The sequence below is a fragment of the Halyomorpha halys genome, unplaced genomic scaffold, assembly GCF_000696795.3.
Source record: "Halyomorpha halys isolate HHAL.00 unplaced genomic scaffold, Hhal_1.1 Scaffold505.1, whole genome shotgun sequence".
Lineage (NCBI taxonomy): Eukaryota > Metazoa > Arthropoda > Insecta > Hemiptera > Pentatomidae > Halyomorpha > Halyomorpha halys.
Genome location: NW_027114634.1, coordinates 532,213 through 547,227, shown reverse-complemented (window position 1 = coordinate 547,227; position 15,015 = coordinate 532,213). Strand labels below are relative to the sequence as shown.

The 15,015-nt window shown below is 30.3% G+C and overlaps 2 protein-coding genes across 6 annotated transcripts in view; one reads left to right on the top strand and one right to left on the bottom strand.

Annotated features, from left to right (window-relative positions):
• Window positions 1–88: 88 nt before the first annotated feature.
• LOC106683688 (uncharacterized) lies at window positions 89–2,244 on the top strand. Its single transcript, XM_067051806.1, has 4 exons — window positions 89–491; window positions 572–800; window positions 963–1,770; window positions 2,219–2,244. Exons 1-4 carry the CDS (start codon window positions 394–396, stop codon window positions 2,242–2,244), a joined length of 1,161 nt encoding a protein of 386 aa, XP_066907907.1. The 5' UTR covers window positions 89–393.
• Window positions 2,245–5,347: 3,103 nt separating this feature from the next.
• Window positions 5,348–15,015, bottom strand: part of LUBEL (Linear Ubiquitin E3 ligase) — a 66,374-nt gene continuing 56,706 nt past the window's right edge. For 3 of the 5 annotated variants that reach the window (XR_010844622.1, XR_010844624.1, XR_010844623.1), the window contains exons 21-25: window positions 14,316–14,526; window positions 13,901–14,034; window positions 12,717–12,885; window positions 8,697–8,865; window positions 5,348–5,438 (exon numbers count right to left, since the gene is read on the bottom strand). Coding sequence is in view for 2 of the 5 variants with exons in the window: in XM_014425280.3 (XP_014280766.1) it covers window positions 5,409–5,438; window positions 12,717–12,885; window positions 13,901–14,034; window positions 14,316–14,526 (544 nt within the window). In the remaining 3 variants the exon portion in view is untranslated. The remainder of the gene's footprint in view (window positions 5,439–8,696; window positions 8,866–12,716; window positions 12,886–13,900; window positions 14,035–14,315; window positions 14,527–15,015) is intronic. The other 2 variants (XM_014425280.3, XM_014425279.3) reach the window with 2 other exon arrangements.

Here is a 15,015-nt window from a genome sequence, read left to right as displayed (position 1 = left end):
TAAGCATTTTTGCAAGCATGTGATGCTTTTCATTATTATTTAAATGATCTATGTTAATTATTTTTCATTTAAATTTAAGAAATTTTAAAAGCAAACAATATTCCTGATTCTGTAATTATTTATCTTTCTTATATATCACTTTGCTTATTTTGTTAGTAACGGTCACCAATGAGCTCTTTGTACCATACAGTGTCTCAGTTCGTTGTTATAGAGTGAGAAGGTTGACAGGCTTTATTAACTTCACCTGTAATTAATGGTGTTGGTGCAGTTTTATTCTCAAATATAATTAAAAGTGTATTGCTCAGGAATATACACAATGATTAGTCTGTCATCAATGTGAAATCAAACCAATTCATGAGCCTTGGTATTTTGTAGTTCGACTGTGATATTAGTATGGATAATTTGACTGTTAGATTTCTTGACAATGCAGTAAGACTGCTGAAAAAAGCTAAAAGTTCAGAAAAAATTGATTGTGTTATTAATCAACTAAGGTACATAATTGTAACAGAAATGTTGATCTATATTTATTTATAAATAAGTTATTTAAAACACTTTTTATGTTTCTTTGTAGGTTAAAATCTTTGGATGCTTCAAATTGTGCGCCTAGTGAAATAAATCGATCTGAGGTTTGTAAGTACTGTGGTAATGCCTGGCGAGATGGACTCTTTTCATTGTATGTGAAATGTCATAAAAATAGCAAAATAACAAAACGAGTAAAAAAAATTGATCATATATCTAAATTATCACCTTGCAGAAAGGATTTTATCTCATTTTATAAGAGCCAGAAAGATAATATCCTGGTAAGAAGGTTTTTCTTTTAATTAGTTGTTAGGTTTAGTGCCTATTTCTGTTTATTTCCACTTAAAATTTTTATTAATATTTATTCTGAAATATTAATTATTCAACTAATTAATTATACGTATGTTTCATAGTATTATTAGTACTTCTCTGCTATGTTTCAGGTAAGGAAATGCATGGTTTGTAAATCCACTACAAAATTAAGCATGAACAAACCATTTAATAAATTGAAGAAAGATAATTTAAGCATGGAATATGTTGAAAATCAAAACTTATTGAGCAGAAAAAGGAAACGGAAAAGTGGGAAAAAAGAGAGTTTTACTGGTTTATCTCCTGCTGCAATTTTACAAAAAAGATTAAGTTCCAGTTATACAAAAATGGAAGAAATAAGTTTTGAATTCAATGATGTATCTGAAATTTATGAACCAACTGATGTTAAAAATTCCTCTGTTTCTAATGTTGTTAAAAACGATTCATTGTTATCATCGAGTAGGAAAAAAAAACGGAAAAGTGGAAAAAAACAGAGTTTTGCTGGATTATCTCATGCTGCAGTTTTACAAGCAAGATTAAGTTCCGGTTCTACAATAATAGAAGATACAAGTTTTAAACTCAATAATATATCTCAAATTTGTGAACCAACTGATGTTAAAAATCTCTCAGTTCCTAATGTTGTTAAAAACGATTCATTGTTATCATCGAGTAGGAAAAAAAAACGGAAAAGTGGAAAAAAACAGAGTTTTGCTGCAAGATTAAGTTCCGGTTCTACAATAATAGAAGATACAAGTTTTAAACTCAATAATGTATCTCAAATTTGTGAACCAACTGATGTTAAAAATCTTTCAGTTCCTAATGTTGTTAAAAATGATTTGTTATCACATAGTGCAGAAAAGAAAGATAAAACTATTTCATCTGGAACTATACCCCGAACTGTATCTCATAGTGATTTAAATTTAGGGATTCATAAGAGCAAGGGTAAGAAACCAAAGTTGAAGAACAATGTATTAACCATTAAAACAAAGAAATCATCAAAAAAATCTTTCTTATCTGAACTTCAAAGTTTATTATAAATCAAGTAAAGTTTCTAAATAGCTTAGTTTTATGGGACTTAAATATTAGATCTCCTGGTTTATACTTTTGTCGTAGATTATAACCTAAGACCATAAAAAAAGGTGTATTTATGCAAGTTTAGGTCTGACCTTTACTCTCTTGGTAAGGACCAAAAGGCTCTCTTGGTGGTTAGTTGAGAGTAGTGACCCAAATAAAATAGTAAATAATAATGATTGAGAAAGTTATGACCTGCAACAAAAGAAATATAGTACAGAAAATCTAATACTATATACCATTTTATTTTAATCGTCGATTATTATTTTTTTTATTATATTTAATTTCACTTTATAAGTGTTTTTACTGACTGTTTTAGGAATGTACAGAATGTTCCTCAGTTAGCAAAAAATAGTTTTAGGTGGTTAAAAAAAACAAAATTGTTTGTTTTAATAAATAATGTACTAAGAATTTGGATGTATTTATATTATCTTTCTATAACCAACTTAATTCATACCAATGCATGAATTTTTAGAACATTTTTCATACTGTATATAATTAATTGTGTAAATTGCCATTCATACTGAAATTCAAGTGCCAATATTAAAACTTTTAATTACAAATCAATTTAACACTTATAATTTCTTATCACCTAAAGTATAATAGTGTTAAAGTAATTAAAAGTTTTAATATCGATGTGAAGAGTGACAGAATAGGTAGTTGTGTTGTGGAATTTAGGGAGGGTTTTATAAACAAAGACAAAGAGTGTACGTTTTCACAAATAGATGCCATGACTGACTGGGAACTGAAGGCCTCTCCTTGAAGAACTCCCTCATTTTATACAGTTATCTCAGAAAGTAGTCAGTCAATATAGAGCTGGTGATGAGAAATATAACCACCTCTTACCAGATGAGGTCAAAAAGGTTGAAGATATTTGGAGAACCCATTACAAATAGAAGGATGGAGTTTGAACCACGCTCTGCTACCAATTTATTGTGGAATTAAAGGGAAGTCAAGCCAGTGTGGGAAGTGTCGCCATCTGCTGTTTTATTTACAACTCAAATAATATTACTAATTTTCTATAACAAGTTGGACATGAGCTAAGGATACCTTATTAATAAATTAATATGATTCCCTAATGTTTTATGATATGATGATCCATTATTGATTATCTTTTCTTTAAAAACATCTCCTTTTCAAGAACCTCATTGTCAGAAAAATATCCTTTAAATCTTGTTGTTCATCTATTTCTTCAGGTGCTTTTTCTTGTTTTGATTGGCAGCTATTAGGTTCTGAAGAATTTAAGATCTTTTGTGCTGCCAATTTTCAGAAAATGTGGTACAAACAGGAAGTATTTGTATATTAACCATTTATGAAATGATAAAGTTTTTTTTAAATCAATTTAATTTGTTTTGTGTCATGAGATTGAGGAAGATGGATTGTTTATGAAAGAAGATAGAGATATACTCCAACATTTGATGTCAAGTCATAGTATTCTATCTTTGAAATATTGATGGTAGGAAGAGTTAAAAATAATGTACTATAAAAATGGTGGTCAGCAAATAGCTTATGTCTCATATCAGGTTAATTTTAAAGGTCTTCAATGAATGTGGCTTCATTCTTTGTAAAATACTTTAAGCACTACCAGTACTTTTTTTAAATTTCAGGGTCAAATAAATAACTGTTAAGTCTTGCTCCTAATGTAAAGTTTGCCAGTATCAACATTAGATAAGTGCTTGTAACAAGTTAAAAATCAAAAGGGGATGTAAAGTTTTTTCTGTCGAAGACTAAATGAAACATTCTGAAGTACTCACAATAAGAGAGTTTGCCAATTTTGGGCTGTTAACATTCAAGAACGTGGAGACAAGAGAAGAGACTTGTAATCCGGGAGGTGATGGAATAAATGGCTGGATTATCTGAGCTTGCTTAGCTTTAGTTGTTTGATAGGGTACTATTTTAGTTATGTAAAAAACTGAGTCAGCCTTTTTAACCATTCTGGCAGGGATGAGATGATGATAAAAACAAAATATTTTCTCCGTTTATATTTTTAATTATTAATTAAATTAATTTTTAATTTGAGCCAGGCTTATATTTTGATAGTTTATTGAAATTTTAGTGATTCTTATAGATACAATCCATTTTTGTCTCTATACTTATACGATTTTAATTTTTCCAGTCTTTATCTTTCCCTACAATTGGCTGCTGATGGCCTTTCCACCCTCTCCAAGCTAACTGATTGTTCCAAGTATATTCACAAGTATTCAATAATTCATCAAAATATCAGCTTGGCCCAGATCATTTTAAGTTAAAAAAAATTTTTTTAAATATTTTTTTATCAGCTGACAAATTTCCACCCTTACTGACATTTATGACCCTTATTTTTGGGCTTTAATATATAAGGCAAGACAATAAAAAGCTGTCAGCCTTGCTGGAATGATTCTATTATTAATGTTTTTTATAATTATATATATATATTTATATAGTTGATATATATATATAGTTGATGGCAAGTATTCACTGATACTTTCCTAGCAGCTTTCATATACTGTCGATGTGAAGCGTTAATATGGTCAACTATATCAACCCTTCGATGGTCACCTCCATGACACTGTCTCCACCAAAAGCTGTATTTGGAGCAATTGTTGAGGTCTGGTGTGTTGGCGATGCTCTCTGTAAACTCTTTGATGTTTAGAATCATTTTGTTGGCAAAATCTATAAACAATACAGCCGTACAATTTGTCCCATCACAGACTTGTCACATCACACCAATCTTTGTTGATGTTTTAATATCAATTGGGTACCTTAGAGTATTGTAAGATGCTATTATAACTTCCCTAAATTGATTTAGAATTGTACGTTCGAATATTGGGTATTCAACAGCAAGTTGAAGCTATCGACTAAGTTATTAAAAACAGATTTATTTATCCAATATGATGAAATATAATCCTCAGGAGTACTAACTGTTTGAGAATCACTTCCTGGTCTTCTAATAATGGTTCTAGTTTCCCATTCACTATTAAACGCTCAAGAAACAAGACTGTTAAATACCCATTATTCCTGCTATATTGGGTTGAGAAAAACCACTGGAGCTCAAACTTAATTTTTTTTCTCCATTATTAATAAACAGAATGTTGAAATTTTTAAAGGAAAAGAAGGGATATAAGCAAATGGGTAAACCCGTATTGTGTTATTATTAATGATGTTCATTTTGTACTGTTTTGCATTTAAACATGCATATTTATTGATTTTATATACAATAATACATTTTAAACAAAATTATCCGTATTCATTTTTGAGTAGTATCTTTTAAATTTATGGTTAGATTCATACTTGCTTATTTATTCTAGTAGGATATTTTAAGAAATATTAAAAGCTTTTATTATAACAAATTATATTTTAATAATAAGTTAATATTACATTTATAATTACATTATTTAAATTTGATAAATTGTCCATTTTTCACTACTCACACTGTTTATAATTTGTGTTCTTAAATAAATGTATGTACAACATATGTATATGTTTAAGATAAAAGTATTGTTGGTAATGTAGTAGAAGTGACATTTTTATCAGTCCAATGGTATTTCTTCTGCAATTACCTGAAAGCATTTCATGAGAAAATTAATATAGCTGTAATTTGTTTATATAAACTTATTTTCATTTGAATAAAAGCGAAGAAACAGTATTTGAAATTAACAGACTTTTTTGTTAGGTATTGGTAAAATAATGTAGCAAAAGCTAAAATTTTATAACTAATATAGGATAAAGCATTTTAAAAATTGAAGATTATGTGAAATGGAAAGGTATAGACTATGTTTGAATGAATAATGGAGTATCTGTTAACTATTATTATCCTCTACTAGCTATCATACATGAAGACTCTCCTGTGTGTTACTGTACACAAATAATATCATTTTTATATATTTTATAATCTTAAAACTTTCTTGAGACTGGTAAATTTTTTTTAAATAAATAATTTAATTTCTATCCATTTTAGTCTCAAAACACTTTATTTTTCTTACAAGTCCGACGTTTCGGCAAATCCGGCCATCCTCAGGGACAATCTTAATACAGTTTTGGAAATATATAATTTAAAAACTCTAACTCCATGCAGGCTATTCTGCCCAGGTCAAAACAATAATTTCTAATTTTAATTGGTTTTAAGTGAATATTGACTAATTAGAAATAATTGTTTGGACCATGGCAGAATAGCCTGCATGGAGTTAGAGTTTTTAAATTATATAATTCCAAAACTGTTTTAAGATTGTTCCTGAGGATGGCCGGATTAGCCGAAACGTCAAGCTCGTGAGAAAAATAAAGTGTTTTGAGACTAAAATGCATAGAAATTAAATTATTTATTTTAAAAAAAGCATTTTTATATTTTTTTGATATAACAAATATACTATTTGTGTAAATAACAGCAATTTGATTTGTCTTTAAGGAAATTAATATTTATCTGATTTGCAATATATTATGAACTAGAATTAAAGTAACATAGAGCAGGCAGTGTTGTTTACCCATTTAGTGCCGTGTTCAAAACAGTTGCAAAAGGAGTCAAATGCATTGGAAACTGAGATTTTTGCTTTTGTATTATATTATAAATAACCAAATTAAGATATTAGAATTACAAAAATTCTAATTTTTTGAGATCTCATAAAATCACATTTAAATATGACTGACACTGAATGGGTTAACCCATTGATATTATATTGTGCTAGTTGACACTGGATTAATTAACCACTCAAAAGATTTTTTCATTTGCATGTGTTACATTAACAAGGCATCATGCTGTTGAGTAATTAATCATTAGGTAGTATAATGACACCTTAAAATGACAACATCCATTTTTTCAGTTCATTATTTTCATATTTAAATGATAATTTCGTTTGCAGTACAATTTATGTTTAGTGTGCATCATAGCAAATGGAATCCTCACCTAAAAATATTAATCAAAAGTCCCATCATATCTAAGATATAGTTTTAAATATTTCTGTTTGCTTTGCTCAGTAATTGATGAGGATGGTCGTAGCATTACTTTGCTATCGATGTGCTATTACAGTATTGACATTCTAAATATTTTTATTTTTAATAGTTAATTCATTAAAAATTATCTAAAAGAAGACTTCATAAAATTTATTTGTCGTATGAATAGTAAAGTTATACTAAACGACACTTGAAATTATTTTCTCTGGTGCAAATCTTATAACTGAGTTATCCTTGTTTGTAAAGAGCTTAAGTGTTATCAGAATTATTTATTTTGATACTTCTTTTTTAATTAATAACTTCAGATGTCAATCTCTTGCTCTCTCTCTCAATTGTACTTTTTTTATTTTCAACAAATAGAATGTATACTTTTACACATATATTTTTTTAGTGGTATAATCAGTTGTGTTAAAAATGAACAAAATTTTTTTTTTAAACTTAAGTCTCCTCTTGCTGTTTTAAATAAATATTTAAAAGGGGATATAAGACTGTCACTAAATTGCGGTTTAGAGGAATGGGTTGGCCGGGAAAGATTGCCCTCTAATATTTTTGGTGTCATGCTATTTTTAAATTTTAGCCACTTTGTCAATTCATAGTAGCTGGGTGCTTACTCTATTTCTTATAAAAAAGAACTTATGCAGCTGTGATTTCATCTTGTTGTTCTAATGACTTGAAACTGTTCTACTTGGCTGATTTTGGGTGTGGAACCTTTATTTCTGTCATCATCTTTCACTGCCAATTGATTTTGATTTATTAATTCAACCATCAGTTCACCAGAGAGTTCTTCACTGTCGTCACTCGCAATCCAATATCTGATTTCTTAAACATTTTTTCTTGTTCATTTTATGTCCAACATCAAATGTAATAAAGATTTATTATCTTCATTATTATTATCACCTTCATTTTCTTTGATCTTTCCACTCAAATGACTAATCTTAGATCGACAAAATAAAGTTGGTGGTATTCTTGGGATCCTCCAGGCCAAGACAGTCAGCAGGTTCAGACCCTCTCTGTTTCTGCATGTTTGGAGCATGTGTTCTTGTATTCCTCTCTTCCACATTCAGAGAAAAGTTTTTTAACTTTGTCATTTTAATTTTTAAAAAATGGTATTCTTAATTAATTTTGTATTGGTTACCTCCTACCTTCTACTTATTACTTAGAGATAGATAATCTAGAAATATCATGTAATGACTAAACAATATTTTCAAATTTATCTTTTTTAATGATTAAAAAAAAAATTACGTTTTTAAGATTTATTAGTTTATGATATGTTGTTAGAGTTTGACAACATTTCTAACAGTAATGTCAAATATTTAGCTCTGAAAAGTATTGCATTTAATTTAATTTTATTTGCACATAATTTAAAATCTTTATCAATACTGGAAAAGAAAGAAATACACATTTTACATCATGAACTTGTCTTAAACATATTTCAAAGATTAAATCGGATGGTTTTTGATTTAATTTGATATAATCATGTGCAAAAATATTCTCAAAAATTTGTAGGTACACTGTAAAGTAATTTTATTCCCAACAAATTATAGTTATTATAAGCAATAGTATGAGCCTGGGTGAAAGTTGATGAGGTTACACTATGAGATTCAATGAAATAAAACTGAATACAACAGTGAATGTTCGCATGCATTTGGCACATTTTTCACGCATCCATGAGTTTTACTATACTGGGATCAACATAATATGCTAATTCCACGAGGAAGAATTAACATGATCTCTTATAGTCCTAATGATTTTGGATAAGGAGTATAACATGTATCTCGCAAGTTCAGACGGATTCGATTTATATTGTTAGTTATATTATATTTAAAAAAAATTATAATAATAGTTGCAATTAATCTCTGATCTTCATTTACTACCTTAAGACAACTCTGCCAATGATGGTATTCTGACATTCCAGTTGGTCTTTCTGGTGGTTCCTTTCCATGTCGTCTAAGTTCTTGAAGTGATTCCCCGTAATCAAGTAGCACCACTGGATCTATGTTGTTGTTTCGAATTGCAGACACCAGGCTTTCTACATAGTGGGTCCTATGACAAGTTAAATCATCCTAGTTTGCTTCGATATTTTATTTTAACATTCCGCTGATTGTACATTATTCAGTGTTAAAACATAGACATTTTCTTTATCTCAAATTTATCATTGGTTTATCACCTTAGCTTTCTCAGTAAGTATTTATAATTATTTATGTTCCTGTATGGTTTATTATATTTGTACTATTGTAAATTTAAGTGTGTACATTAATGTTAAAAAGCTGCTAATTATACACTTTAATTATTTTTGGTAAGTTAAAATATAAAATAAATTTTATGATTAATAATTAAATTGCAATACATATTCAGATTTCCTGGTTTGCTATATCAACCTTGCATATGCTTTCCAAAGAATTGAAGGGATTGTATGTTTCACAAACTAAAACAATTAAGGCCTTAACCTCTGTCAGAACGAACTAACTCTGCTTTTTTGAAGGACCTGAGATTAAGAAAATGAGAAGTGTCCTAATTATTGGTTTAACAGTTTATTTAAAAAGACTTTAACGTTACCATGATTATAATATAAAATTGTTTTCAGAATTCTCTTCAACCAATTTTGCCCCTATACCAGACAAATATTAGAAAATACCAGACTGACAATAGAAGGGGAATATCGACAGTGGACCAAATTTTTAAGCAGAGGACTCTTTTTGGGAATCAAATACAATATGACAACCTAATATCTTTTTGTTGACTTCAGGAATGCATATGACATTGTTGATCACTCCAAGATATACAGTGGAAGATTTAGGAACACTAGGAAGACAAACTGGCTGGTGAAACCAACTGATGTGAGGAATGTCATAAGGAGATTACTCGAGCGAGTTTCAGGGTAAGAGTCTGGAAAGGGTTGGCATGTCTACTTTTTATTTATCAACAGTAACTATTGTTTATCGAAGCATTCAACTCTTGGGCTTTGCATATGATATAGACATTGACACAGGAGAAAGGGTTTGACAGATCTACCGGAGAACCTCCGAGTGATATGTGGAAGAGGATACTCTGAGATGTGAGAATGGAACCAGCAGTGGGTGAATAGCCCAAAAGTGGCTACCCTAAGGAAGTACTTCCCTACTGTTGGTTTACACCTGGAATCAATGGGGGTCCTCCCTGACTACCAGGCCTCACAGCTCCTCACATGACATAGGGGTTTCCAATCTAAGCTTGCCACAGACAGCATAAACATCGATCCCTCATCCTCATGCTCACAGACCTTGTAAATCTTTGGTCACCCGAACCAGCCTTCTCCACGCCTGTCTGTCTTGGGCTACTGCTTTCCAGTTTGCTGCATGCGGCTCTTTTGCATCTTTGTTGATTTTGTCTATCCACCTAATTTTTGGCCTCCCATGAGATCTCTTGCTAATTATAGTGGCATTCATTGGTGTGTAAAGGCGTCCTGATGTATTGCTTTGAGGCACATATCCTGCCCATCTTAACCTTCTTGTCTTTATATGAAATATTGAATGATCAGTCTTTGCAAGCAGTTCCCTGTCAGTACTTCTCCTCCATATGTTAAAGTTCTGATCCCAGATTGGTTTACTCCTGTAATTGTAAGGAGGACTTTTCTTTCAAATCTCTCAATTCTGCTTTCTAGAGTATCTATTACAGCCCAGGTCTCGCAACCATATATCAGAGCTGGCTCTATCATGAGATTGTAACCTTAGCTTAAGATTTTTTGGGATTTCAGTATTTTTGAATGAGAAAAGAAGGCTCTGTTTGCGCTTGTTATACACTCACCTATCTCTGTCTGTTGACCATTTATTGAGGTTTTTGCGGAGCTGAAGTATTTGAAACTGTCTTACTTTCAGAAATTTTCCATCCACACAATCATGTCATTAGAGTGGATATTTTAAATTACAATCATGTACTTATTTTTATCTTCTTTTACTTGCAAGCCAATTTCCTGTTTCTCTTTTTAGAGTCTTTGCTAGTCTTTCCATGTCATCTTGGTTACTTCCTAGGTCCTCACTGTCATCTGCATATGCTAGGATTTTACGTTTCTTTCCTACGTGCAACCCACCATTTTTGTATGATATTCTTCTAATCATTTTTCTAGGGCTAAGTTGAGGAGCATTGGTGAGAGTCCAACTCCCTCTCTCAGACCTATTCTGACTTCAAAGACTTCAGATACTTTTGCTAATATCAATATTCTGCATTTAGAATCATTTGTATACAGTCTTACCAACTTCCTAGGGATCCCCAGCTCAGTCATGATCTTCCGAAGACAGTTTCCAATTTCTACAGAATAATAGGCTGCTTTGAAATCAACAAATAAGGCATGCATATTCTGATCTACTTCCCATCATTTTTCAAGTATCTGTTTTAGGATGAAGATCTGGTCTATACCGAGATATCTAATTTAACAAGATATTGGTAGTTATCTTGTAGGCCACCTGAAGGAGTGCTTGCCCCTTTAATTGCTGTACTCATACCTGGAGGCCTTCTTTAGGATAGGACCGATTAGGCTTGTTTCCAGGCCTCCTTCCATATTTTATGGAGTAGCTTGATCTTAGAGTTTCTCCACCATCTTTGAACATCTCTTTCTTTTAAGTCTGTTCATAGCTATTTCAACATCAATTTTATCCGGTTTTCCTCCTCTTGTAGGTTGAGGTCCTCGTCATTTGTGGGCTTTCCTTGATTCAGAAGTTCCTGGAAATGTTCTTTCCAGATGTTTAGTATATTTTCTTTAGAAGCCGTCAATGTGCCATCTTTTCTCTGCATTTGTGTTTTTCTTGTTCTATAGAATATACTCTACCCTTTCTTTCCTGCTATTCTTATCTGTGTAGAACCCGCATATATTTCCAGCATGGCAGTTATCCTCAATAGAGAATGGAAGTGAGTGATTGAATTAGAAGAGAGTTGTTATAAAAAAAAAATTGGAATCTACCCATCTTGGAAATTTGAAGTACCCTATTTTCTGGTACAAGGAGCTAATCCTCCAAAGGAGTAATTTGGATGAGGCTCCTAGGTGCTGATTATTGCTGTTCCTAGAATAAGTGGCCACTCAAATTTTGTAGGCGCTGATTCACTTGAACTTGGAGATCGAAGGGTTAGTATGGAATGGATTGAATAGAAAAAAAAATAGTTATGAAATAAATAAATGTAAAAATACCATCCGAAAATCAACTGAGGTTTTGCACTGCTTTGTCAATGCTACTGTGTTTTATTCAAAGTAGTTTGGTGAATTCTTACAATATAATTAATTCTTTTTTGACTTTCTCAAAATAAATAAAACTATTTATTTTATAAAATTAAAATTTGATAAAATAGGATTAGTACAGATTTAAAATTGAAATATCATAGGAATATTTTGTTTGTTGGTTTGATGAAAGAAATTCCAAAATTATGATCAAATTAAAAGGAAAATTTAATTACTTTGTTGATTTTTTTTCTTACCTAAAAGAAATTGAATGGTAAGTCCTAAAAAAAAGTTGCAAAGTATTCTTTTTGCCATTATTACACTCATTCCTAATGCAAATCAAACATCATTTATTTCTTCTAAACTAAAAATATTAAAACATTAAGTTTATTATTTTTAAGGTATTTTTGCAAATATTTTAAAAAGTGTTTTCTGTTAAAAATAGCTAATTATTTTATCACATTTATAGCCACTATACAATTCTTGAATTAAAGTTTATGAAACTTTAATGAGATAAATGTCAGTGATGTTACCTGTTATATTAATTCCTAGCTAATTAAAAAATAAAATGTTACAAACCAATTCTATTGATGGTTTAAATACTAACTTTTAAAACATAATTAAAAATGATGTTGTTCACTATAACATATTTTGGTATAATTGATTTGGGCCACTACCTGCTCCATGACCTATCTTATGAAACTTATACCTGTAAAAGCCTAGATCTGTAGACAGATTTGGGAGTACCATATGAATTTAGTGGTGGTTTTCTTCCTGTCCTTCGAATCACAGTTTCCAAATCATCCTCGTCTAAGAGGTCGATTGTTTCAATCATATTCTGCCGAATCAATCTTGATAGCAACTCCACATAGTGTTTCCTACAGACTTCATGTGTTAAGAGCTTTTTATAAGTATTTAATAATAATATTTAAACTTTTGAGTTTGGAAAAATAGTTCTTCAATAATTTATAAATTATCTTTATTGTTTAACAGTAGAAGAAATAACTTACAAGAACAAGAAATTAATTAACCCTTGAGTAACCCAATCCTACATGAATTAAAAGATATTAAATTTTTAGCAGGGTCAGATCATTGGGATTTACATTAGGAAGGTAGGAAGTGATGCTCTTGAATAAAGAGGTACTAAAATCCTGTAGATCCGTAAAAGAAAAAAAAAATGAGATGAAATGAAAAAAAAGTATAACAATAACAGATTACAATATGCTCAGAAAACATTGAAAGGCGAAACTTAGAGAAAATAATCAAAAAGTCAAGTAATCAACTATTTGGCTGTAGAGCTATTTCTATGATATAAACGTTTTAAAGTCATTGCATTGAATTTTTGGTCAAATTTGGTAAAAATCGTTCTTGCACTATCGGTTTTGATCATATTCCCAGACCGAATTTATAATGTTAGATAATCATTTGAAGCAGATTTTAATGGTTTTTAATTCTGGTGATTGATACATCTTTGCTAGGAAAAGACTTAGAAGATCCAAAAATTGAAAATAGTAAAAAAATTGTAATGTTTTTTTTCCCTATAAATTAGCTTCTACAAGGATTTGTAATCTCCAAACTTGGTTTTTAACTTGTTGTATTGGTCCCTACAACTTACTATAAAATTGGAACTACCTAACCATATGTAAAGTGACTGGCCTAAGGGCATATTATTATAATGCACTATGTATTTACATGTGTATATATTTTCTATGTATTATGATAATGAAAATTTTGAACTTCCTTCAATTTTAAGCCCTAAGTTTAATCAATTTGATCAGTACTTCAGAAGTTTATATTTTAGTAAAAGATACTAAATATTTTTTTACATATTATCAATGATATATAATAGATAAAGATTATCTTTGTTTTCATTATACAATTTTATTATTTTACCTGCAAAGTCCCGCTTTAACTGTTGTATAGCCACAAATCGCTTCAACTAGTCCTTCAGGCGTTTCTTTGAGCAGCTGGATATGGCAACGTTTATTATCTACAGTTTCTTCATTTTTAAAATTAATATTATTGTCCTACAATAATCAAATTTCTATTTACTATAAATACTTTAAAGTCAATGGTATAGATCTATTGTTGAATTATTCACACATTCTATTATGCTGCTTGAATATTTTTACCCTAATTCTAGGTCTTCAACAGAGCTCATAAGGTCTGAGAACAAGTATATTTAATTCAATGAGTACCCACATTAGTATTGACTAACTTAATTAGAATATCAGCAGAAAAATCAAAATAATAGAGTGTGTTTTATAATACAATAGGCATACTTTTGAAATTCAAATTCATTACGTACTTCCAAGAGTTTTTCAAGTTGTTCTGGTTCTTTATCCCTTAAGTAAAATAAACAGTTCCTTGGATGATGTGAATGAAGTCCTAACTTTTCACAATACTCTGACAGAGAGCACTTCTTACCCATTAGAAAAGGTTTAGAACAACCAGAACAAAATTCGTGTTTACAATGCGGACATATTAAATGCATACAGCCTCCTTTAGCAAGAAGATACCTGAAAAATAAAAAAGAATAATATTTTAAAAATAATTTCAACAAACATGCTAGACAATCTAAAGATCTATTACCACTTAGAGTTCTCATATAATCGAAATATACTCAAGTTTAGCAATTTTCCTAAGTACACATACAAAATAGTAAATAATATTTTAAGGAGATGGTTTGATATTTAGAGGACCAGTATTTACAAAATTAGATTAAGAAGGCTCAGTATCAACTTGATGTAGGACTGGATTGATAATTAATTATCTTGTCCATTTTAACTGGAAATCGTAATCTGTTTTTTAAGGATAATTATGTCTGCAGTTTTCAGGACAATAATGTTTGAAGATTTTTCTACAAATGGCCTGTTAAGGACAATGGTTTCCAACTGGTGGTCTGTGAGGCTTGAGAGTGGTTCATGCGAGGTTCTTGCAGTATTTTTTGATGAGGACTTATTGTTATAACTGTTTAATTGTTTACCTTTCCTCATGTTCAAGTGTTA

Coding starts and splice junctions, on each gene's coding strand:
- LOC106683688 (XM_067051806.1), top strand. CDS start 394: ATGGATAATTTGACTGTTAGATTTCTTGACAATGCAGTAAGACTGCTG. Junction 492..571: donor TGTGTTATTAATCAACTAAG/GTACATAATTGT, acceptor GTTTCTTTGTAG/GTTAAAATCTTTGGATGCTT. Junction 1,771..2,218: donor AGGGATTCATAAGAGCAAGG/GTAAGAAACCAA, acceptor TGACTGTTTTAG/GAATGTACAGAATGTTCCTC.